The 26,969-nt window shown below is 42.2% G+C and overlaps 1 protein-coding gene across 1 annotated transcript in view; it reads left to right on the top strand.

Annotated features, from left to right (window-relative positions):
- Positions 1-26,969, top strand: part of TRPC6 (transient receptor potential cation channel subfamily C member 6) — a 64,753-nt gene that overhangs the window by 22,455 nt on the left and 15,329 nt on the right. Inside the window, exons 2-4 of the mRNA XM_083736384.1 lie at positions 17,604-18,378; positions 19,429-19,608; positions 20,799-20,963. Coding sequence (XP_083592510.1) covers positions 17,604-18,378; positions 19,429-19,608; positions 20,799-20,963 — 1,120 coding nt within the window. The remainder of the gene's footprint in view (positions 1-17,603; positions 18,379-19,428; positions 19,609-20,798; positions 20,964-26,969) is intronic.

Below are 26,969 nucleotides of genomic sequence, written 5' to 3' on the forward strand. Positions count from 1 at the left end.
CCTCACATCAATCAACATATTTTGACAGTGTTGGAGGTTAATACCACTTACCCGTTTAAATGCACTTCAGAAGAAAAGAAAAGAAAAATTGTAAATATGGATTTTTTTAAAGTAAGTGTGATCATGGGAACACAATAAGCGTTTAAGGATAAGATTTTACAAATCCTCACTAAGACTGCAGTCCTGTACTCACTTAGCTGGCATGAATTCCCATTGAACTCAAGGGGGTTTGTTGCTAATTAGATATTATGTGGCCTTATGGATTCAACCTTAATCTACCAGCATCAGTCTTTGATGTCATTCTAGGAATGGATTTTTCTTCCCCATGAAACTTGCCTGATAGAAACAAAAAACCAAAATCATTGATCCAAATGCCTTTCTGCTTCAGTTGTTGGTGGTAACTGGCTGCAGCAATGTATTGGTAGCAATTGAGATTTTACTGTAGTGTGGGTTTTTTGGGTTTTGATACTGATGTGTTAAGTTACATGCCAGGGTAGCCAATGTGGTTCCCTCCAGATGTTTACACACTGCTGTATCATAAAAATATATCGCAGCAGTTTACAACAATATAAAAAAGTAAAACCAGGCAATAAAAGCACAAAATGTTAAAAAGAAATTACAAGCAAACATTAACAAACCACTGTAGGGGATATACTCTGGTGGAATAGAAAAGTTTACAGGAGGTATTTAAAAGCTGGCACAGAAGGTGCCTGTTGAATCTCAGAGTGTTGCACAGGACTGGCTGATGTCAGGGACTGGCTGGATGAAGAAGAGTGGTAGGAGGCACCAGAAGGGAAACCCCCCAAGGGAAACCCCAAAGGAGGAAGGCTCAGAGCCAGGAGATTGGTGGTGGGACTCTGAGGAGAGGTCAGATGGAGAAGAGTGGGGAGGAGGTACCAGATGCTGAAGGGGCAACAGGGTTTAGTGAGCAGGAAGAGTCTGTGACAGGGAATAGTTCAGACTCGGAGGCTGAAGCAGAGGAGGGGAGTCAAGAGGCTGCAGAAGAATCCAGGGAGTCTCCATCTCCTTCTGCAACAAGCTCCTCTCCATCCTGGTCTCCAAGAACATGCAGAATTATGAGGAGAGCAGAACGGAGGCCAGAGGTGTGCAGATGCAGTTTGAGACTGCTTGGAAAACATCCAGGGGAGGAGGAACCTTAGAAAGGGTGGATAGCAGATCTTCAGTCCTGGCAACTGCTCCATAGGGGCAACACCTACTGGAAAGTGTGCTTAGACCACTAGTCCAAGTTGTATGTTTGTTTCCTTGAATAGAGAGTTAAATTCACCGACAACGGAGATCTGCTTCTTTCCTTGCTGACATGTGTCTGACTCCAGCCCTGACAGCCGATGACACTAAGGGCTTGGTTTCTCATTGTTGTCAAACAAACCCTCACCAATTCGGGAAGAATCAACAGGCTCACACTTCCTGTCTGTTGTCCCGCAGAGGTCATCACACTGAGCAACCAAAGGAGTTTCCATGCCAAAACCAGCTCAAAACCCTGATTGAAATGAATCTAGAAAATCCGTCTCATTCAAGAGAAACTGGAACTCTCTTAGGAATGTTTGCATCCATTGTAAGATGCTTGTTTTCATATAAAAACATGGGAGAAGCAGATTATTTTAGTATTTTGGTTCCAAATAATCATTTATGAGCCTTAGGAGTAGGAAAATATATCAAAATGAGGTCTTCTGCTTCTGGACTTCACTGTCTTCTTGGAAAAATAATTCCAAATGCCACAGTGGGAGTCTTTGCAATTAAAAGTCCTTCATGGCAGTGATTTTTTTAATGCTTCTGTGCCTTCTTGAGTTCTCTGCTGTGTTCTGATTTATAGTGGATGATGCAGTGTTTGGAATAAACACGAAGCTGCTGCTAATGAAATTTTAATAGTTTTCTTCTATTTTCAGACTCAGATATTGGTGCAGTTTAAGTCAGTGACAGCTTACTCTAGACCAGCAATTTCCCAACCTTGGGCCTCCAGCTGTTTTTGGACTACAACTCCCATATCCTCGGCTAGCAAGACCAGTGGTCAGGGATGATGGGAATTGTAGTTCGAAAACAGCCGGAGGCCTAAGGTTGGGAAACACTGCTTTAGACAACGGTCCCATTCCTTCTTGAGGATTGTCCATAAAATTTCAGATTCAGTATTTTGTCAATAACAACACTAGCAGGGCAATTCTGTGCATGTATCCTCAGAGGTAAGCCCTCTGAATTCAATGGAACCAAATCCTGGGTTACATTCCAAATCAATACTGGGCCAATACCTTTATTAGGCCAACCAAAGCATCAAAAAATAGTGTGCAAACTTTGAGTTCTCCAGAACTTTTCATTTTGTTGTTGTTGTTGTTGTTTAGTCATTTAGTTGTGTCTGACTCTTCATGACCCCATGGACCAGAGCACGCCAGGCATTCCTTTGTTCCACTGCCTCTCGCAGTTTGGTCAATCTCATGTTAGTAGCTTCGAGAACACTGTCCAACCACCTCGTCCTCTGTCGTCCCCTTCTCCTTGTGCCCTCAATCTTTCCCAACATCAGGGTCTTTACCAGCGAGTCTTCTCTTCTCATGAGGTGGCTAAAGTATTGGAGCCTCAGCTTCAGGATCTGTCCTTCCAGTGAGCACTCCGGGCTGATTTCCTTAAGAATGGATAGGTTTGATCTTCTTGCAGTCCATGGGAGTCTCCTCCAGCACCATAATTCAAAAGCATTCAATGATTAGCCTTCTTTATGGTCCAGCTTATACTTCCATATAACACTACTGGGAAAACCATAGGTTTAACTATACGGTCCTTTGTTGCCAAGGTGATGTCTCTGCTTTTTAAAATTCTGTCTAGGTTTGTCATTGCTTTTCCCCCAAGAAGCAGGTTTCTTTTAATTTCATGACTGCTGTCACCATCTGCAGTGATCATGGAACCCAAGAAAGTAAAATCTCTCACTGCCTCCATTTCTTCTCCTTCTATTTGCCAGGAGGTGATGGGACCAGTGGCCATGATCTTAGGTTTTTTTTATGTTGATATTTTGCGCTCTCCTCTTTCACCCAAATGCTAAACCAGCAGTGGGGAATGTCTGACCTTCAGCCCTAATTAGGTCCAACAGTTAGTGTCCGCTCTGGTCAGCTCTGACTTCTGAAAACTTAAAAAAATTATATAAAAGGTGTGTGTGTGCACGTGCATGTGTATTAAATAGACTAAGGTTATTCTTCAGATTTGAAATCTTTCAACAGTCAGTTCCCCTGCAATAGATGTTGCATAACATTGGGGAACTTCAAACACCCATCAATATCTGCTCCCCCTCTCATACATGCACTTGAAGATATGGACTCTTGTCACATACCACTAACAAGCCACCCATTTTTGTATGTAGTTTACAGACAACTCTTTCAGGCTTGATTTTGAAGTAGCTGATAAGCTTTCTAGTCTTCCCAGGACTGCATCCTTGACTTGAGTTCTAAGCATCGTCTTGGAATTTGTTGGATTTCCCTTCCGAAATATATTGAGGAAAGAATTGTAAGCTTTTGCTATTGTGTAAATGCATATATATTGTTTGAAAACTCCAGTAGTAAGCATACTAATATTTCCAATATTGCAATACAGTGGTACCTCAGGTTACATATGCTTCAGGTTACATACGCTTCAGGTTACAGACTCCGCTAACCCAGAAATAGTACCTTGGGTTAAGAACTTTGCTTCAGGATAAGAACAGAAATCGCATGGCGGTAGCGGGAGGCCCCATTAGCTAAACTGGTGCTTCAGGTTAAGAAAAGTTTCAGGTTAAGAACGGACCTCCGGAACAAATTAAGTATGTAACCAGAGGTACCACTGTATTTGCTCTGTGGGACAAAACATCATGGATCTGCTGTTACCCTGACTTTTGTTAGCTCAAAATTCCCATCTCCATTTCTGTCAGTGGTGACTTCAGTGCCAACCCTCCTTTGCTACATCAGTTGCTTGCTTCTCTTGTTTTCAGGTTTCTACCTCCCTACTCCTTTGAGCTCTCTGCATTTCCATCCCTCTCGCTGCCTTCCCTGCCCTTCTATCACATCAGTCAGAGGCATCATGAACACAAAATCCCTCAATGCATTGCAATATAAATTGCTGCGGCAATGGTTTCTTTCTGGCAGTGGGTTAATTGCTCTATCTTGTCTGAAAGACAAATGAAATAGATGAGTGCTTTGGGTTTTTTATGGCGAGTTTACCCCTGATATCTGGAGCCAGCACTGGATTTTTTCTTCTCTTCCTTCTGAGTACAAACAGCAATCAACATCAGGCCTCTAAATAATTCTAAGCTAAAGACATCCTATCAGATAAATATTTATTAGAAATGCCCAATTAGGCAGAAATAATAGCTAATTTTCCTTGCTACCATTAAAAATGTCTGCCATTTTCTGCTTCAAGAAGCGGAGTGTGAGTTAGGAAACGTAAAACAAAATATTGCATCATAAAACAGGACAAGGGCAAGCACATATCTGTTACATTTTATTTATTTATTTACTTGTTTATTAAATTTGTATACCACCTTCCATCTGAAGATCACAGGGCAGTTCACAACATAAAAATACAAAATGAGAAGACAAAATACATAATCATCATAAAAAAGCAAACCAATAGCCCCCCTACCCACAAACACATTTTAAATGCCTTACAATGTTTAATTACATGAATCTAATTACATGGATTGATTTTACCTAAATTATGTGTTTTGAACTCTGCCACGCCACTCCTGGCTCCTGGTTGGATACAAACGAAGGCTGCAAACATATAAATTGCCTGGGATGTATGCCTCATTCAAGTCAATGAGATAATAGATAAGAGTTGTGCTGCAAGTTAGTTGAACTTCAGTCCCATTGAAATCCATTGGATAATTTATTAATGACTTAAGTCCCATTGATTTAAATAGCAACTAAGTTCAACTAATGTAGACTGGCTCCAACCATCCATACTTTGTCTATGCTCCATTGAATCCTTAGTAGAGCCAGGAGAAAATGGTACTCATTGTCCTTTCTGTATTTTTTATATGGTAGCCATATTGGAGCTTCCTTCCTTCCTTCCTTCCTTCCTTCCTTCCTTCCTTCCTTCCTTCCTTCCTTCCTTCTTTCCTATCTCTCTCCATTATCTTTAGGAGAGCTTTAAAATGGGTGCTACTCAACAAAGTAGATCTGCTAGCACAATACTTTGGGCTGCATAATGGAACTTTCCTTCCTTCTCATTTCTCTGTTCACCTCTTGAATCTGTTCCGGGGTCCCCCAAGCCTTTCAGAGAAGATTTGGGGAGGGCATGGAGATGCATAGGAAGAGGGTAGGAAGGGAAAGTTCCATCGCACAAGTGGAAGTATTTCGTCAGATACTGCCTAATGTAATTATTCTTTCTAACTGGGTGAGAAAGCCCATGGTAGTGTCCATTATATAATTTCACATAAAGCAAAGGGAATGAGTGTTTAATGTTTTAGCTGGATGCATGTGTCAAGCTTCCTGTTTACCGCATTGTGTGGAAACACATCCAGTTAAAGGGAATCTCAAGCTGTTGGATCCATTTACTTTGGCTGCTCAAAGCAGAGCACCCAATTTATTCCACCCAGAAGTTAAATTGCATTGCTGACATTTCAAATGGAGATGGATGGTTTCATTTCATACTACCTCGGCATGTTTAGCTGCGCAGCGTCAGAGTTGCACTGTTTCACCAAGAGTGAAAGGAATAGGAAAATGAGACAAGAGATTTGGTGCACAACCAGCTCTGTTTGTAATGGATCATACATTCTGCATATACTTACAAATGTTATTTACAATTAAGCAGTATATAAATGTTGTTAAATAAAAATTGTGAAATGGGATGACTCATTTTCTTTAATTGATTTCATACAATGCAAACCAGTTAAGCGTAGAGTCAGATCAATGCTAGCCTATTAAGCTCAAGTCCTAAAAACAAATTCATTTTATTAATATAATGTAAGGCTGTATTGCTTAGAAGGCAAAAACATATTGATGGCTGGGACCCAAAAACCCAACCCATCAGTTCCACATACCCCAAGGACTTGCTTGCATTCCTTGAGCTGAAAGTTCACCACACCACATAGCAAATTTGCTTTGAAACATGGGGGACATTCAAAAGCAGGTTGTGTTGTAGTGACATGGGGTGTGTATGTCTGATGTTCAAAGTAAGCAAACCAAAGAAATCTTAACAGGCACACTCAAGTCTTGGGGAACCAAAAGTAGCTTTTTGGATATTGGCCCATGACTGCCCCAAATTTAGTAAATTGGCTGTGGGTGAGTTGCGGGACATGGATCAGAAGGTGGCTTTGATGTCCAGATCCTACACTTGTTCCCTACACCACATTTTTATGGCCTTAAAAACAAACCAGCATCTGGATGAAGTAGCATGGACTTCCAAAGAAGCATGGCTTCTCAAGAACTAAGTGAATTGATGTGATTAGGTCTCTTCACTGCCACTTCATTCATTGAGAGCCAGTGTGGGGTAGTGGTTAAGAGCGGTGGACTTGTAATCTGGTGAACCGGGTTCGCTTCCCCGCTCCTCCACATGCAGCTCCTCCACATGCAAACCCAAACTTTGGAAGCTGCTTGGGAGCCTGGGGCAGAACCCCATGGATGGGGCGAGCTGTGAGCTGGGGGAGGCAGCGGGTGGGCCATTTGTGAGCCAGTGTGGTGTAGTGGTTAAGAGCGGTAGTCTCGTAATCTGGTGAACCGGGTTCGCTTCCCTGCACATGCAGCTGCTGGGTGACCTTGGGCTAGTCACACTTGTCTGAAGTCTCTCAGCCTCACTCACCTCACAGAGTGTTTGTTGTGGGGGAGGAAGGGAAAGGAGAATGTTAGCCGCTTTGAGACTCCTTAGGGTAGTGATAAAGTGGGATATCAAATCCAAACTCCTCCTCCTCCTCCTCCTCCTCCTCCTCCTCCTCCTCCTCTTCTTCTTCTTCTTCTTCTTCTTCATCATCATCATTCTCTAATGTAGTCTTTGCCAACCTGGTGCTTTCTGGGTGATTTGGATTTCCGTCTTCCCCGGCAAGCATGGTAGCTGGGCCTGATGGGAGCTGTAGTCCAAAGCATTGGTCCAAAGGGCACCTGGCTGCTGAAGGATGCATGAATAGTATTAATCTCTTAATGTTGGTCCCATTGCAAGGCCATACTGTGCATATAGCAGAAAGTTGCATTAAACCTAAACATGTTGAGCCTAGATCCAGGAACTAAGCTGTCCCTACTCATTACATTTATTGCCTAGAAACTTGGAAGAATAATTAAAACATTTCCCCTCCTTTTCTTCCTCTCTTTATATAAAAACTAATTCTGGTATTCCATCTTGACTGTATGGGACACTTTAAAAGCCTTTTAGCAGGAGGTGGTTGTTAAGAAAAGCAGTCAGTAAGAGAAAAAACAGATTGAGAACTGATATTCTGAAAGATGCCGAAAGTCTGGAAGCTCAACATAAAAGCTCGAATTCCAACAGAGTCTACCAAAGATTAATAGCTGCTGCCAGAAGCAAGTTTAAACTCTGGGAAACTTCTAAAGCAGAAGCAGCTCTCATCCACTTTTCAAGCATGTTCATTACACAAGAAACAGAAAAACAGATTTCTTGCAGTTTAATAGACTAGTATTCCTATTTCTTATATTGATCTGGGGTGGTGATTGGTTTTGAATCTCTCTATATTGTTATTTCAAATACCATTATTAACAGTTATGTTTAGAAAAGTAGGCCTATGCAATATAAAATAAAGCACTGTTCAGCATCTTTAGGCAGGGTCGGTAATTGTTTTATTTAAAAAAATGTCTTGTCACATGTCTGCAACCTGTAATATACCAACTCCCAGTAAAGTTTCAGGCCTTGTTGATTTAAAATACAAAGATTTTTCAATTTCATTGTTCCGTATGGGACAATGACAATAAAGATATTAGAGAGAAAAAAGATATTTGTCTTTGTTAGATCATTTGTTGTTTAGTCGTGTCTGACTCTTCGTGACCCCATGAACCAGAGCACTCCAGGCATTCCTGTATTCCACTGCTCCACGCAGTTTGGTCAAACTCATGTTAGTAGCTTTGAGAACACTGTCTAACCATCTCGTCCTCTGCCGTCCCCTTCTCCTTGTGCCCTCAATCTTTCCCAACATCAGGTTCTTTTCCAGGGAGTCTTCTCTTCTCATGAGGTGGCCAAAGTATTGCAGCATAAGCTTTAGGATCTGTCCTTCCAGTGATCACTCAGGGCTGATTTCCTTCAGAATGGATCGGTTTGATCTTCTTGCTTTGATCTCAAGAGTCTCCTCCAGCACCATAATTTAAAAGCATTCGACGACCAGCCTTCTTTATGGTCCAGCTCTCACTTCCATATATCTATTGGGAAAACCATAACTTTAACTATATGGACATTTGTCGGCAAGGTGATGTCTCTGCTTTTTAAGATTCTGTCCAGGTTTGTCATTGCTTTTCTCTCAAGAAGCAGGCTCCATCTCTGTGTCTCAGCCCTCTTCTTCCTACTGTCTCTGTAGACTTAACCAAATAATAATTAGTCTACTCTGAACACTATCTATATGCTTAATTTGCCTATTTTGGTAATAAACTGCGTAGCTGAGTACAGTGGTACCTCTGCTTACAAACTTAATACCTTCCGGAGGTCCGTTCTTAACCTGAAACCATTCTTAATCTGAGGTACCACTTTAGCTAATGGGGCTCCCGCTGCTGCCGTGCCACCGCCATGCGATTTCTGTTCTCATCCTGAGGTAAAGTTCTCAACCCGAGGTACTACTTCCAGGTTAGTGGAGTCTGTAACCCCAAGTGTTTGTAACCAGAGGTACCACTGTACTCAAAACTCTTCATTTCCCCTACCACTCAGAAAACCCAGCTTTTGCTGTGGCATATTGCATGTTTTGGTTAAAACCCCCAATGTATTTTCCTTGTGTGTAGGCATATGCTCATGTAGACAAAGACACATGGCAACCGGGTGTACACTTACAACAATTGAAGCTTTTATATACTAAATTAGAAGCAGCTGTCATTGTGAATAGTGTGGATGTAGCCTACATGGTGTCATGATAAGTGGCAGAGGAATGTCTCGTTTTCTATCACTTGCAGTGCTGCTTGAACTCTTTCTGAAAAACACATTAGACAAAACACTGACACACAAACAACTAGAAACAATGTCTTGGATCCCTGCATTCCCAGGAGCAGAAGTCTACTCATAGGAGTCTCCCACTGGTGGAAGCAGGGAGAGGAAGAAGATGGCTTTTGTCAATTCCCTCCTCCTTCTGCACACCCTAATAGAAGAGTTTGGATTTGGATTTGATATCCCGCTTTATCACTACTCGAAGGAGTCTCAAAGCGGCCAACAATCTCCTTTCCCTTTCTCCCCCCACAACAAACACTCTGTGAGGTGAGTGGGGCTGAGAGACTTCAGAGAAGTGTGACTGGCCCAAGGTCACCCAGCAGCTGCATGTGGAGGAGCGGAGACGTGAACCCAGTTCACCAGATTATGGGTCCACTGCTCTTACCACACCACACTGGCCTAGGGGTAGGAGGAGCATTGAGGTAGCTCTGGGGACTGCAGAGGGAGGTGGAATAGATCAAAATCACCTTATTTCAACCAGCAGGAGCCCTTTAATATTAAAATGACATAGGTAGAACAGCTTTGCCATCCCAATTGGATTTAACTACCGCTGCCACCCTGGCTACCATTAAACTTTTTAAAAGCCCCTATCTTGAGACCACCTTCTGAGTCCCTTCTCCCAATGCCACATCCCTTCAGAGACAAGGTTGACGTCAACAAGGGGGAACGTTTTTTGGCTGTGGCATCCACATACTGTATTTCAGAGTTTTGAAAAAAATCATTTTATGCAGTTGTTCACTTTATTTGAACTGTACTTGTAGAATTGTGATCTTCTAAGCAGCTCTATAAATCAGTTCTGGTGAAGGGTGGCATATAAATATTTTACATTTAATAATTATATCAATAACCAGCACCTAAGAGATCTGAACAAGATCCTCCCACATCATATCTTGTTACTCCTTTGTGCCTTGCTATACAATAAGCACTTTATGGAATAAATGTCTATCTGTTCCCTAAATTATGGTGTACAAGTTTCTAGCTTTATTCAAAGACAGCCCTGCTGCTGCTGGGAGATCACTAAAGGAACAACTGATTTACAACTACTTTGGATGCATGCTGTAGTCTGGTCAGGAGGGCTCTGTCTAATCCCCCTTCAAGATTGCACACCTTGCTATGTTTCCCATGTTTTTCAGCTCTTAGTATGGATGATGCTTAAATAAGGTCATACCCAGACTCTTTGAGCATACTTCTGCCTCTCTAACAACCATATTAAGACTGGGTGGTGATTCCTTAGGTATGCCAAATAATTTCTTCCCCCTATATGCCAAATTCCTTTACTTATTCCAAAACTGGTTTTGTGGAGACCCTCCTTCTTTAGAAAAGCAAAACTGTACATAATTCTTTGCTTCTTTGGCGATACCTTTTCCCTGCATGACAGCCTTTCTTTAGCAATATGGCGAACAATTACATTTCCAATCTCTTCATTAATTCTGTATATTTATTAGATTTTCAGAGCTTAAATCTGGATTGATAACTACAGGAAGATGGTGTCAGTTCTTGTTAGTAACAGAGATGAGTTCCTTCTTTCGTTTTTCTGTCCTTAGAGAAGAGCTGTTTGGACACTTTTAATGGCGCCGTGGAAGGCCTCATGTCTGAAGAATGACATCTGCCCTGGCAGCAAATGAGCCTTATAGGAGATAAGAAGCAGGAAGAAAAGTGGTGACTTTTTGGAAGGGAACTGCACCTGTGTTTCTTTCCATTTCCCCACCCTGCTTGCCTTTCCCCAGCAATCCTGTATTTGTTGTCTGTTTCTCCCCATGCCACTTCCCTGCAAAAATGTGCCCAGAGTGGCTTATGGCCTATCAAATTAGCAATAGTAATAAGAACGTATTAGAAGTGTCACATCCCAGATGATGCACTTGTCTGGATAATTTGGATCTGGGGCTCAATCTGCAAACATCCTGGAACTCCACCCTGTCATTCAGCTGGAGTAATGCAAACACTCCCATCCTGGCTTGCAGCTGGAAGGGCTTTCTTTATAGCCATTATTAGGGTGAGGCGATTGAACAATCTAACATCTACAAGGGATTTGTGGGTTTTGAGTGCAACAGAGATATTTTTTTTTTTTGAATAAATTTTTATTAGTTTACATCAAAAACAAAAACATATTAGTTTCACATCAAATTTTTCACACTTATTCCTTTTCAGGACTTCCTTCAGCTTTTCCGTAAATCATCCATAGTTATTATTTAAATTACACATTTCTTAAATTTATATTGACATTATTTATATCTTTCTTTCTATTCCCTTTAGACAATACTTCTTAATTTTCCACAGTGCTTCTTTAAATCCCTTTAGCGTTATCTGTCCCTCACTTATATGTTCCAGATATTCCACAAATTTCCCCCAGTCCTCGATGAACTTTTGGTCTCTTAAATATCTAATCTTCCCTGTCAATTTGTCCAGCTTCGCATAGTCTAACAGCTTCATTCTCCATTCTTCCACAGTTGGTATTTCCTGTTGTTTCCATTTCTGGGCCAGTAACACTCTTGCTGCTGTTACTGCATATTGAAAGAATTTACAGTCCTTTCTTTTTATCTCATTTCCTAATATTCCTAACAGAAAGACTTCTGGTTTCTTTATAAATGTATATTTTAAAATCTTCTTCAATTCATTATATATCTTTTCCCTGAAGTCTTTCACTTTCTTACATTCCCACCACATATGATAAAAAGAGAGATTCTTGTGAAAGCAAGCTGTTCACTTGGAGCTGTCTGTGGTCCTGTAACTTCTGACCTGCCTGACCACCTTGAAGCCCAGTGGGATTTGACATCAGACCTGAACACGATGAATGTCTTTCTTTCAAATATTCTGCTTCCGGCATCAGCCAGAAGCGATTAAATTTGAGGATCGTTACAGAACACGGCAGGAAAGTGATGAAATGACTCTCCCTTTTCCTAGCTTTAAAAAAAATTTTTTTTTAAACAATTGCCAAGCAGAAAGTGTTGTCCTTCAAGTCAAATACACGCACAGATGTTAAGTCTTGTATGCAGTCATCCACATGGCATCAAAACAAACTTGGAAAATATTTTACATTGCAGATTAAGATCACATCTACAGTGTATACTTATGAATCAAATCAATAATAATAATTTGTTGTCCTTGTTTCAACTATTTACTTGTGTTTTTACTTTGTAGTTTTAGTGTTGAGACAAAAAGTAAAAACACAAGTAGCCCTGAGATCTTGTGAGGAAAGGCGGTATTTAAATCTAATTAATAATATACTTCAGAATGAAGCATTAAGATTATTTTTCCGTAGTGGCTGCTGTGACTCAGTATGCTACTTTGATTGTGGTGTATTGCTGTAACATAGAGTGAAAAATAGAATATTAAAATGATATTTATTATTAATGACAGCTATTATTTATTAAAGCTATATGTTGCCTCACACTTCCTTTAGGCATCTATATTGAGGATTTGACAGTATGCAGATTTATTTAAATTTAAACCGTTAATAGGCGGATGATTAATCTTTCCCAATTTTGTAATTGCTTGACAACCCAAATTAAACCCTTGATACTGCAAGACTGAGATGTTTGAAATATGGGAATAGATTTGGACTTGTAACATATTTATTTCACAGGAAATCTAAGTGAAATTATCAAATGACTTGACTATCAGTAAAATTTATTTCTGCTTTTAAAATAACAAACCCTTATTTATGTTCCTGAGGATGTGGAACTTTGGGAAAAATACTTGGTTTCGTTTTTATGGGCAAATCTTAGAATAAACCATTTTATGGTTTGTAAATAAATGTGAGCATGAGCTCACTGGACTGTGCCAGAAAGAGAAAAAGCTCTGCATAACTGCAGTGTAGTGGAGCATCGCAGACTCCAAAGCTGGTTTTATTTGATATTATTTCAGGGTTCTTAGCTGTTGCTGCTTTTTCTACTGGTTCAGCGGCCTTAATTTTGTTGTTTTACTGCTTTTTTGGAGTTGCTTTTTGGTGTTTCTGTGTTGAAATCCTTGGATGCTGAATTGGCATTCCTGTGCAAGAATGAAAATAAATTGAATTCAGTGCCCCCTATCATTTGGTGGAGGTCCTTTTATTCTCCAGTCGTCACCAATCTATACACCCCAGGTTTGTCTCTTATTTGCTTAGGAGATTTGGACAACAGATAGTGAATTCTATCAGATTTTATCCAGGGTGTGCATGTGTGTGTGTGTGTATTTGGTGGTGGTGGGTGATTGAAAAGCCTTTGCAATCTCTCTGAAGGTCTTTCAGGGTTTTCCTTTAAAAGCAAGCAGCATTGTTCGGTTTAATGGTTTTCCTTCTACCAAGGATTTTCTGCAGAGTGCCTTGGCAGGAAAGTGTTTTGAAAGGCTGTCTTGCAAGTATACTTTACGCTGCATACATTGCGGTATTAGAAAGATTCGGGGAGTGATAGCAGGTGAAGTAGCACCCTTAGTGACCCGAGTGTGCTGAGTCATGAGAGAAATCGATGGTTCTCACCATGTGAAAAGAGGCCTCTCATGCAAACAGATGTTAAGATAAGCACATGTGTCCTTCCCAGTCCTGGGGGAAGCATAAGGGCACCCGTGGGGAGTTGGTGGAGACCCAGTGGGGCCAACCACTGATGCCTGTCATGGGGATCCCCAAATGAATGGAAGATATCGCAGAATATAGCTAGAGAGGACCCAGCAAAGGGCACATTGCTACATGCCCCGTGCTCAGTCAGAATCTGGTCCTGCTTCTTAGCCTGCCAGGCCCATTTTGGCACAGTCTGACCCCATCTTTTGGTAATCCTCACAGAACTCTAGCCCACTGGTTGCCATTAATTTGATTTTGAATTGATTTTAAAATGAATTGATTTTAGAATGCTGTGTTACTTTTATTTTTGTTAGCCGCTCTGAGCCCGGCTTCGGCTGGGGAGGGCGGGATATCAATAAAATTATTATTGTTGTTGTTGTTGTTGTTGTTGTTGTTGTTGTTATTATTATATTGAGAGCATCAAAAGCAAGTCCTTTCAAACTTACTCAGGTGATCCACAGAATTGACAATTTCTTCTTCTTCTTCTTCGCTTCCTCTTTTCTGCTGGCTTATTGGGAAGGAGGAAATTTTATGATTTCATGCATCTAATTTTAGTTCCCATTTTATAAATTGTGCTGCTTTGAAGTCTAAGTCTATATCCAAAGATAGCAGGGCTAAGGCAGAATTTGGAGAAAGGGCTTGACCTGTAACTGCAGATTATAATGAAGAATACATGAATCTTCAAAAGTTTTTAACGTTCCCACCAAACATGAATAAATGAACCAATGAATCCAAGAACTGTTTTTTTTAAAACAACAACAACATTTTTTATTGCTTTATAAATAAATACAATAACCATTAAGCACTTATCCAGTAGTACAGCCAATGGTCTTGGATTGAATTCTCTGCTAGTGGGTTTTGTAAGGCTACCTGCCACTTGTTGGTAAACGTTTTAACTGTGTGTTTTCATCTGATTCGGACAGGTCTTGCTCAGTTTGAAAACTGGTTGATGGCTGAGGTCAACTATGCCTCTGCAACTAGAAAAGTCCTAAGCCTAAAAAAGAAAAACAGAATAATAATATGAAGTGTTTAATAGGAATTATCAGCTGGGCATGGAACTAAGATTTGGAACAGTTTCCTGTGAGTGCCCAGTGGGGGTGGTTCATAGCACAGACAAAAGTCTCAGAAACCTTTCACCGGTGACCTGGCTTGGTAATTGTCGTAGGCCGGACCCAACCAATTGATGCTTTTGAATTATGGTGCTGGAGGAGACTCTTGAGAGTCCCATGGACTGCAAGAAGATCAAACCTATCCATTCTTAAGGAAATCAGCCCTGAATGCTCACTGGAAGGTCAGATCCTGAAGCTGAGGCTCCAATACTTTGGCCACCTCATGAGAAGAGAAGACTCCCTGGAAAAGACCCTGATGTTGGGAAAGATGGAGGGCACAAGGAGAAGGGGACGACAGAGGATGAGATGGTTGGACAGTGTTCTCGAAGCTACGAACATGAGTTTGACCAAACTGTGAGAGGCAGTGGAAGACAGAAGTGCCTGGCGTGCTCTGGTCCATGGGGTCACGAAGAGGCGGACACGACTAAACAACAACAACAACAAAGACCCAACCTCTAGCTGTGGTTCTGCTTCTTTCCCATTTCATGAACTGTCTTGCTTTTATTAGCCTTACATAAGCTACTCTGGGGAGCTTTTTTTGGGCTGAGGAGAAGGATGAAAAAAGATTCACATAAACAAATCTCAGCATTATCTCAACATTTGACCCAACACAGGCGAGTCATTGAGGGTAAAGTGAAACAGGATAATTGCATGGATTCCATTTATATCAATAAATGTCATGGTTCTACTGAACCACCAGCATACCAAACAGCACTCCAGTAATGAGGATAACAACAATACTGTAGAACTCTTTTTATGTTTATTGACAAGTTATTTCATTCAGCAGACATGTTGCTCTTTTCATACATTTTGTTGTTGTGGTGGTTTTATATGCACATTTGTTTTTTGGAATCTTCTAATGTCCTTCTACCAAAAACAACAACAAAATTCTCTTTAAAAAACAAAAGCCGATTTCAGTTATTGTTTCAGATGATCAAGTTGCTATGAGTTTTGCCAAATGCAATGCAAAGGATACATTTGATTTGCTTGTAATTTGTGATGACTTATGCAAAGGAGAGAGAAGGGGAGCAAGTGAAGCTATATGGATTTGGTCTTAATTCAGATTGGGGGTGAGGATGGAAGAGCAGGTGTGAGTCGAGATTAGCTACTGTTATGCTGCTGGGATAAAGGTAAGGCCAGTAGAAACGTTTCTGACAGATTATAGCTTATCGTGGTGCAAGTAACTTTTGAAATGCCATCGGCCCTGCTCTTCCGCATTGGAATTTCCTTCCTTAAACGTTTCTGAGGATCTGGAAGTGAAAGTGCCATTGGTGCTGAGTGAGGTTCTTTGAGAATAAACAGAGAACAAGCAGAGAGTGAGAAGACAGCTGATTTTATTACAAATTTCCTGTTTTCTCTGAGCTGGATGAAATCATGAGGTGGGTGGGGTGACATTGGCCCATGTCTACTCACAAAGCAGGGTGTACCCATTTCTTCTATCATTTGGAGAGCAGGTTATTTAAATTATAGTTCCCAAAATGCATATGATTAACCCACACTGCATTAGTGAGATGTCGAAACCTCTTCATGAGGTTAACTGGAGCAACAAACATGTTGGAGCTGTTGTAATGCAGTGGTATACAGGGAATCACTTGTTGCACAGTTATATTTTGTGCATTGGCGCCCAAACACAGCGATGAGCAACCCGACAAAACAATACGGGTGTTATGTAATGATCAATCTGCTGGTTGCTGGGACCTATCCTCTGCAACCAGGACAGCTCTGTAACATTGGCACTTAAGTTGGGAAGGTTAGCGTAGAGATGGTGCCTTCTTGCACAAGGGGGAAGCAGGGAAGGAGAAGGGCCCATAGCTTAGAGGTAGAACATCTGCTTTGCATGCAGAAGGTCCCAGTTTCAATCCCTGGCATCTCCAGGTAGGACTGGGAGGTTCTGTCCGGAACCCTATCACTACACTGCCAATCACAGCCAGATAGACCCCAATGGTCTGATTGACTATAACACGGCATTCTGTGAGTTCCTATGAATGTGCCATGCCACTCAGCTGTCCATTGTACCCATTTTTGCTATTTTATTATAGTTGTTAGCCATATTGAGTGCTGCTTTCACCTGTTCTTTCCACAGTTTGTTTTTAATGTTAAGTTAATTTGGTTCTGTCGGTCTATAACTGGAGGTAAGGCTCAAAGCAGGGGTGGGGAAGCCACAGATGGCAAGCCTGCTCATTTGGCTTGTGAAGCCATTGTCATAACCTCCACCATTCCTCTGATGAAAATCAGGGCACGTGTGCTTTGGAGCCACGCTCTTGTTGGAGCCAGCTGACACACATGAAAGCACAGCACCACTCTAAGTGCCAGCTGCAAGTGTTGGCTTATCTTCTTCCCCGAGCACAGTGTTAGTGGAGGGGGAAAATGGGACATTCTGGTATCAAATCAGAAGCCAGGACGGCTTCTGCAATTCCAGGATTGTCCTGGGAAAATCGGGACACTTGAAGGCTATGCATTTTGTCCAAGCTGCACCCACCTACCCCACACCTGATGCCAGGTAAAGCTGGGGCTTGGATGAAAGGGTCTTTGCAGAAACCACTGACCAGCTTATTAGTAGTGCCTGTAAAGCCCCTTGCACACAGATCCTGAAGCAATGACAGTCAGCTGATAATTGGTGCTTGGGAAGCATTGTGCAAAGGGGCTTTGCAAGTGCTTTGCTGATTTCAACCTGCGCAGGCAAAAATAGGTCACTTGGCATCACTTGGGTTGTCCCCATCTGTCTATCAAATTCAGCCCATGGGTGTGAGTGGAGATAAGGATTCCTCAGCCTTGGCTCAAAGAACCTTCCCTTACACAGGTCTAAGAAATGCGTTAAAAAGAAAGCAAAGCGAAGCTGAAGACTTAATTATTTCTCTCTTTCCCTACAGTAGAGGCGCTGAGAACAGACATGCCCTCCGACAGCAGACTATTGTCCGAGAGAAAGGCAGGAGGCTTGCCAATCGTGGACCGGCATATATGTTTAATGACCACTCAACCAGCCTTTCTCTTGAAGAGGAGCGTTTTTTGGAAGCGGCAGAATATGGCAACATTCCTGTGGTCCGCAAGATGCTGGAGGAATGTACCTCGCTCAACGTGAACTGCGTGGACTACATGGGGCAGAATGCTCTGCAGCTCGCCGTTGCGAACGAACACCTGGAAATCACTGAGCTCTTGCTTAATAAGGAGAACCTGTCACGGGTTGGGGACGCCCTGCTCCTGGCCATTAGCAAAGGTTATGTCAGAATAGTAGAAGCCATCTTGGGTCACCCTGCCTTCGCCGAAGGCAAGAGGCTGGCCACAAGCCCCAGCCAATCGGAGGTGCAGCACGATGACTTTTACGCCTACGACGAGGATGGCACCCGCTTCTCTCACGACGTGACCCCCATCATCCTAGCTGCTCACTGCCACGAGTATGAAATCGTGCACACCTTGCTGAGGAAAGGCGCTCGCATCGAGAGGCCCCACGACTACTTCTGCAAATGCAGCGAATGCAACGAGAAGCAAAAGCACGATTCCTTCAGCCATTCCAGGTCCAGGATCAATGCCTACAAAGGTTTGGCCAGCCCTGCTTACCTTTCCTTGTCTAGTGAGGACCCCGTAATGATTGCCTTAGAACTAAGCAATGAGCTGGCTGTGCTTGCTAACATTGAAAAAGAATTCAAGGTAAGTTGTTTTGGGTTTTTTTCTCCTGGGGTTAGGGGTTAGTTTTATGACAGGAGGCCACTGCTGGATCAAGCCAAAGAGCCATCTACTTTAGCCTCCTGTTTCCATTGCTTAATGTAAAAACATAAGAAGATCCTGATGGTTCTGGGCAATGCCCCATCTGGTCAACCACTGTGGAGAACCAGCAAGTAGGACCCAAACACAAGAACACTCTTCCCTTCTGCCAGGATTTTTTTTTTTGAGGGGGTATGTGGCTGCTGCCATCTCTGCCGCCACTCCCACCCCACCAGAGGCATTCTGGTGCCACCCGCCAAAGCTGGTCTACTACAAAGTGCTTATTTTTTCCTCCTTTCAATGTCACATGGGCCACTCTAGCCATGTGACTTTGTGGTAGAGAAGGACTTTCCGCTATAGCCGTATCCTCCAAATGTCTCTAGGAAGTCCACAAATATGGATGGAAGTTTTGTCTCCCCAGTGTCTGGCATTCTGAGGTATACTGCCCCCCCAGAGCATGTGTGTGTGGGGGGTCAATTTAGTTATGAAAATGTGGAGCTGTCATTGTTTGGCCACAGGCTAAGAAGCCAAGCACAGCTAAGGATGTTATTGATTACTCAGCCTACAGTGGAAAAAATATATATTGTCATGCCAGTTTAAGGGGAATCTAATGAACCACCTTTAGATCACTTTCACATTGCCAAAGATGAGGACAAAAGAGGGTGCCAGTTTGCACAAAACATGTGCATGCTAATTTGCATGTACAGGTGCAAATTTATAAGTAATTACTTTAATTTTAACCATGCATCTCACCATAGTGGGGGAGACTGCATCCTGGTGACCTATGTGACTGCTTGGTTTGCTGCTGTGCAGGTGATCACTGCTGATTGGGAAAATGCAAGCCCCACCTCCCTCTCCTCCTCCTAAAATGGACTTGGAGCAGGCAGGACTTGTGCCAGTCACCTTTGAATAAAGTTAGATGGGTCACTAGTTAATGTTATGCTTGTTGCTTATTTTAAAAAATGGCCGATTTCTGTGGCTTCTTTTCCTTCACAGAATGATTACAAAAAATTGTCTATGCAGTGCAAAGACTTTGTGGTTGGACTTCTTGATTTATGCAGAAACACAGAAGAAGTAGAAGCTATTTTAAACGGAGATGTTGAGCTGCACCACGGGGAGCACGGACGCCCTAGCCTTAGCCGCCTAAAACTTGCCATAAAGTATGAAGTCAAAAAGGTAAGCTCTGGTTTAAGCAGCTGATTGGGTCAGAGATGTTTCCATTAATTTCCTTCCCATTTATCTTCCTATCCAAGTACCAAGTATCCAAATAACACACAGAGTTCCATGAACATTTGTCCTTGTCCCAATGAAGCAGCATGTGAAGATAAACCTTCCTGAACTTTCTGGATAATTTGGCAGTGCTTTTGACATTCAATTTAGCATTTATATATCCTGCAGTACATAAGCGGAAACCTACAGGACATACAGCCCACATGCAGTACATGTTTCAGGGCTATAGCTAAGTGGTAGAGCACATGTTTTACACCCAGCAAATCCCAGGTTCAATCCCTGATATCTCCAGGTAGGACTGGGAAAGATCCCTTTCTGAAACTTTGGAGAGCCACTTCTAGTCCAACAGAGCAGTGTTGTGACTTGGTGCAAGGCAGCTTAAAGGCAAATATCAATAATTGGAACTAGTCCTAAATGCTAACAGACTGCCACTGAAGTGCTTTCAAAATTGGCATGTTCTTTATAAACCTGGGCTGCACCAGTCAAAATTATAATATAGCCCAATTGCATTACAGTCCCTTCCCCCCCCCCCAAAAAACCCCAATTTCAATGAAATGGAAACCTTTGAAGGTGTGGAGAGGTCCATGTGAGTATCAACTACATGGGTGGGGGACACCCAACTTTGGAGAAAGTTGCTCTATAGCTTCCACGAGGTGCCTGCTGTGCAGATTTTATTTAAATGTAGCTAAAGTGCACCTCACATTTTCAGAGGCACAAGGCCTCTCCTACAAAATGCTGTGATCCAATAAAAGGGGATGGATGCTACCACCGTGCCAAGATTGAAAAATTTCCCAGAGGCCATGTCTGAACACAATTTACACCATCTGCTTGACCCAACCTGGCACATTTTATTTGTAGTAAGAATCTTCTGGGGAAACCTGGAGGGAAAAAAACATTTTAAAGGATGAAATTGCAGAAAACATAAAACCCAGTGTGTTGTCTTGACAAGGAAACTTCCTGCCTTATATAGGCATGTATTGCACATAGAAGCTTCTTTCATCCACACCGCTGCTCTTCCCTCTGTGATAATCACATGAAGATTACCTGCATTGTTTCTGTTTTAATACCTTCACTAGTGGCTAATTATGAAATGAGTGGTGGTAATGTCTCCTGTACTCCTTTCCTTTGTCGTTTAGTTTGTAGCACATCCAAACTGCCAGCAGCAGCTCCTCTCTATCTGGTATGAGAATCTGTCAGGTTTACGACAACAGACGATGGCAGTGAAGTTTTTAGTGGTTCTTGCTGTTGCTGTTGGACTGCCATTCCTGTCGATGGCTTATTGGATTGCTCCATGCAGTAAGGTACTAGTTGGTGCAAGGTTGCACCAGCCTTTTAAAACAGTTTCTGTACTTTGTTTGCATGCAGATTTGAAAGTGGGCTAAAGTGAAGCATGCACAATAAATAAGAGAGGCACTTAGCAATGCTTTAGTAGCAAGTTATTTATTGTAATGGTGTGAAGGCAGGATCACACACCTTGTTCTCAATAAAAGGCAGCGAAAGCATTATGTTCAACTTAATTTGCTTTTCATTTGTGAAGGTGGCAGGAATGGGGGAGAAAACAGTGGCTGAAAGGCATCATTTATGTCTTTTGTGTTCGTGCCTGTGCTGTTTGTTAGCAACACACATGCATATAATCTCTCTCTCTCTCTCTCTCTCTCTCTCTCTCTGTGTGTGTGTGTGTGTGTGTGTGTATTTTATCATTTGAAGCCTTAAGCCTTTTAAACTAGTGTACTGGTACTGAAAATGTGACAGCTTGAAGCTAACGAAAAATCTGATTGCATAATGAAATACCAACATCCAATATCAACATTACATTATGAAATATCAACAGCAATGACAGCATTAACACAATACAAGACGCCATGCTGGTGCTGCAGTCCAGTTACACGAACAGAGTAGCTAAATGTTTACATTGTTGTGCAATTGCCTTTAAACTGAAGACCCAGGGGATCAGACCCAGGGCAGTAAGAAGATAAAGAGATTTGTGACATGTTTTTCAATGGCCCAGTACACATGTAACACTTAGCCAAACTATGGCTGAGCACAAATGAGCAAGTGCCCACAGACTGAAAAACATGGCTACTTTGCTGCTGGCTGGAGCTAAGTCATGGGTTGGCTTAGTGTTATGTCCAAACCCAGGATCCCTAAGACAAACCATGAGTGCCAAACCAAACCTTGTGGTTTGTCTAGAATAAAACAAGCCACTAGCCTGGGTTCAGAAGCAATGCTGAACCAAATCATGGCTAAGCGCTGTGCAGCATGGTGGCAGCAGTGCTGGGTGGAGCTAAACGGCTGTGATTTTTACTCCATGCGCTTGCTCGTTTATGTCACGGCTTGGCTTAGCATTGCATGTGGACCAGGCCATTGTGGCAGAAATGTTCCCAGGCAACTGAAACTCTGGAGAGCCACTGCTAGTCATACTGGCTTTTTTATTTTTACTGCTGCTTATTGCATGCCACATCTGTCTTCTGCCCGCTCTGACCTGCTTTCTTGGCACCTTCAAGTGACGCTATTTCCCAGCCTCATCCTCACTTGTGAATGCAGGCAGGTAATCAATTTGAAAGGACACTGCCAAGGTATTTTATTTATCATTTACAAAGTGTGTTTTAATCATTGCTGTCTTTAACCATCCCCTTGGAAGCTTTAAAAAGGAGCTTGTCAGTATAAACAACAAGCTTTATTAGGGGGAGGGAATAGTCATTTAGCCTCTGAAGGGACTGACAGACTGTTTTGCAAAAGAAAAACAAAACTATTTTTAGGCTGCCACCCTAAACAAACTTACTGGAGCATTAGTCTCAATGAATTAAACTTGCTTCTGAGTTAAAGTGCATGTTGCTACTTATTTATTTGGCTGGAGGATGAGGGTGGAATGAAGATTTCCTAAATAATTTAGCAGACTAGTGTACCCAGCATTTGGCTTTACCAACCTTTATTAATATTAGATTCAGCCATACTTAACTTTTCGTAAACAGTTTATTTATCTTTGGCCATTTTCCACCGGCCTTTCACTCCTTCCTAGTTTAAACATGCTTAAGAAAAGAACGAAAGTAGCTCGAGACTCTTCGTAATGGTGCCTATTAAATAGTTGCTGGAAAATTAAAAAATTGGGAGTATTTGTCGTTGACTCTGTTTTGAAAAATGAAAACCATTTAACCTCCCTTTACATATAAACCAGAGTTATTGCAAATACAGTGGTACCTCAGGTTACATACACTTCAGGTTACAGACTCCACTAACCCAGAAATAGTGCTTCAGGTTAAGAACTTTGCTTCAGGAAGAGAACAGAAATCGTGCTCTGGTGGCGCAGCAGCAGCAGGAAGCCCCATTAGCTAAAGTGGTGCTTCAGGTTAAGAACAGTTTCAGGTTAAGTACGGACCTCCAGAACGAATTAAGTACTTAACCCAAGGTACCACTGTACAGTTTCCCTCATTCAGTGAGATATTATATTTGCTTCCTTCTCTTCCCAAACCTTTTCCCATGAGCTGTGAGCAGCCAACTCACCACATCCTGGAAAGTTTCTCCGCACACATCCTGCCTGACGCTTTTGACGTCTTGTGTTCCAACCTGTCATGCACCCCTTTCGCCGTGTAAACTGACCAGAGCCTGCATGCCCCTCAAATTAATCTGGCTCTGGAGTGCTGACTATGAAAGTATTTTAAAACCTATGGGAAATTCCAATGCCTACTATTTCTAACAGTCTCTAATTTCAATCTAATAGTTATATTTACAGTGGTACCTCGGGTTAAGTACTTAATTAGTTCCGGAGGTCCATACTTAACCTGAAACTGTTCTTAACCTGAAGCACCACTTTAGCTAATGGGGCCTCCTGCTGCCACCGCGCTACCAAAGCCCGATTTCTGTTCTTATCCTGAAGCAAAGTTCTTAACCTGATTTCTGGCTTAGTGGAGTGTGTAACCTGAAGCGTATGTAACCTGAAGCATATGTAACCCGAGGTACCACTGTATTCGCTTTCTGAAAGATAATTTGCTACCCTCCTATAGAACTGAGCAAACAAGGTGGTTCAAGTTTTCCATAGGCCTTACACAGAATCCTGGATCTTCCCCATCTTTTCCACATTTTTGGTGGCTAGGGAAACAATTTCTAAACCTGCAATCCTATGCACACTTACTTGGGATTTGCTTCTATTGAATAGGTTTGGCAAGAGAAGGGAGACAGTCACAGATGCACTCAGAATACTGAGTTGACCCTCTAATCCTTGGGTGAGAAGTCTTCTTCAGGCTGAAGGCTGCATTACCTGCTAGAAAGCTGGCAGGAGCCATATTTGAATAGTGGGCAGGGCCACATTCAACCGCACACCTGACCGACACACCCTTAACATACAGGGACATACACAGTCAAGTATACGCACAAAACTATTTCCCATAGAAAGAGGCATAGATTTAATTCCTATTAATTCCACTTAAATTTCATCATACATTTTCCCTGTAGAATTCGCAAAAAAAGTTCATAAGCTAATAGCCATTGATATAGCCTTATTGTCCATGAATTTGTCTAATCCCATTCTTTTTTTCTTTTTACATTTTCCAAATTTTTATACACATCTTACAGTTGTTGTTTTTTTTTTGCTATATCCAGCTTTGACAAAGTAATAATAAAAAATAAATAATTTGAATAAAAATGTGCATCCCACCCCCCATGACTATTCCATTGTAACTATCCAACCTCCCAGAATTTCAAAACCTCTTGTGATGGTTTGACCCCTTTCCGTTTTAATAGTACAAATTCTACAAACACCTTCCATATCTCCTCAAAATAATTTCTCCTGCATACCCCATATCACCTTAATAGCACATGTTAATTAATCATCTAATCCCATTCTAAAGCTGCCCAAGTTTCTGGTCATTGCTGTATCTTGTAGAAGTGAATGCCACAGTTTAAATATGCACTGTGTTAAGAAATATTACTTTTTGTCTGTCCTGAAGCTTCTAGCATTCAGCTTTATGAATGACCCTGGGTTCTAGTATCATGAAAAAGGGAGAAAAATATCTCTCTATCTGCTTCCATGCACAATTTTTATACATCTCTATCTTCTTCCCTTTTACTTGCTTTCTCCCCCAAACTAAAAAGCCCCTAGCCCCAAACGTTTTAACCTGTACTCACAGAGATGTTGTTGTAGCCCACTGAATAATTTTGCTGCCCTTTTATTACCCTTTCCCAGCTCTACCATATACTTTTTAAGGTGAGGCAACCAGATCTCCGGAATTCCAAGTGTGGCCTCACCATAGAGACATAAAACAACTTTTATGTTTTGGTAGTTTTGTTTTCAATCCCTTTCCTTACAAACCTAGCGTGGAGTTTGACCTTTCCACGGCTGACGCACACCGGCTCGACATTTTCGCTCGGCTATCCATCCCAACCCCAAGTCTCTGCCACTTCAGACTCCATTAGCATACATTTGGAGTTAGGACCTTTTTGCTGTTTGGTGAATCACTTCACACTTGCTCACATTGATCTGCATTTGTCATTTTTAAGCCATGCCCTGACACCCTTATTACCCAAGAAGCTGTCTGCCTTCAGTTCCCCAGAGCCTGGCAGGGAGCTCTAATCTCTCAAAAGACTGGGATGTATAGCTCTTCTCAGGCAGCTCTTCCCCCTTCCTGGACATCTGCCACATCCCAATGGGCACCAGGTCCTACTCTGGCTCCTCCCAATTACAGCCCAGGAAGTGAAGCCCTCTGACTGCCAGCCAAGTACATCTGTGCCAGCTCTGGACTTCTTGCCAGGCCAGCAATGACACCTCTGCTCCTGGGAGGGCTGCAGGCGAAGGAAGATAGTCAGGGGTCCAGGTGGGGGTCTGGTGTGTGTGGCATCATCAGGGGCAGACAGCGTTCTTGGGGGGGCTGGGTGGTTTTTGGTGCTGAAAGTCTACACAGGGTTCCACTCCACTTCTTTGGCTAAGGTCCTCCTGGAGTTATTGTTGGTTTCTCAGCCTTGGGTCCCCAGATGTTGTTGGACTACAACTCCCATCATCTCTGAGCTCTGGTCTTGCTAGCTAGGGATGATGGGAGTTGTAGTCCAACAACATCTGGGGCCCCAAGGTTGAGAAAGGCTGGTCTAGACTCTGTCTGAGGCAGAGGGTAAGGGAAGCAGTTTTCCCATGATTCACTCCTGTCACACACAAGTGTCACAGCCTGGCCCTCTCCTGGGTTGCTGTGTATATATAAAAAATAAATTTCGATGATATGCAAAGTAACAGAGTAGCTTGCAGCTAGGAAGCTTAATAACTCTTCTAGGTGATTGATAGCTTCTTTGTAAAGACAATGTCCAATTCAAAAGAACTTTACTTTCATAAACATATAACTGAGAATATATTTACAATCACATGCTTAGTCAAACAAGGGTATGTTCTCACTTGAATTGTAGATGGAAGTCTTTGATGTTTCTTACGTAAGGTTTTTACTTTCAACTCAACAGTATTCTCTTTGTTCCTTACATGAAGCTCCTGCACGGGTTTCTCCCTATTAATGTTTAGGGATCTTCCTCTGTTTGTTTCACTTCAGATGTATCTCAGAGACACACACTATCCACAGCAGATTCCTGAGAAGTTTCTTTCAGCAGCCATTCTCCCTCACACACAGAGAGAAAACAGAGAGAGAAGTTAAAAACGACAGTTAATGGAATAACGGTCACAACAGAATAGAATGCCTCTCTCATGTGACTCACAGTCAGCCAATCTCTTGAGAACTACTGCCAAAGGAAATCCCCCATGTTAAAAGTACACAGTAATCTAACATAAGTAAACATTCCCTTTTCAGGAATTTAAACCATTATCCTTAACGTGAGTTGGAGAGGGATGCCCTGTAAGTGGACCATTGCCTGACCACACTGTGGTCATTGAAACATAGGAAACTGCTTTTATACCAAGTCAAAACTCTGGCTCATCTAAACCAATATTGTCCATGCTGGTTGGCAGCAGGTCTCCATGCTTACAGACAGAAGTCTTTGCCAGCCATCCCTGAAGATGCCAGAGATTGCACTTAGGGACTCTCGCACGGGACTCATGTGCTTTACCTCTCAGTTATGCCCCTTCCCCAGCTGTGTTTCTTCAATCTGTGGTTCCCACCTCGAAGGTGGCAGCAACCATTTTGCCATAGCATCACCTGGCATTTCTATTCCTCTGTCCCCTGCACTGCTGTAATCCTGAAGTCCCTGGGCAATTTGAGCAACATACAGGATGTATGGAAGTACAGAAAACTGCAGAAGGCTAATTAGAAATAGCATTAAGGGGTAATTATTTTATGCAAAGCATTCTCTCCTGTTTCTTTGCTGTGCCTGACTGTTGTTTC

This window comes from Podarcis gaigeae (genome assembly GCF_964106915.1).
Source record: "Podarcis gaigeae genome assembly, chromosome: 4".
Lineage (NCBI taxonomy): Eukaryota > Metazoa > Chordata > Lepidosauria > Squamata > Lacertidae > Podarcis > Podarcis gaigeae.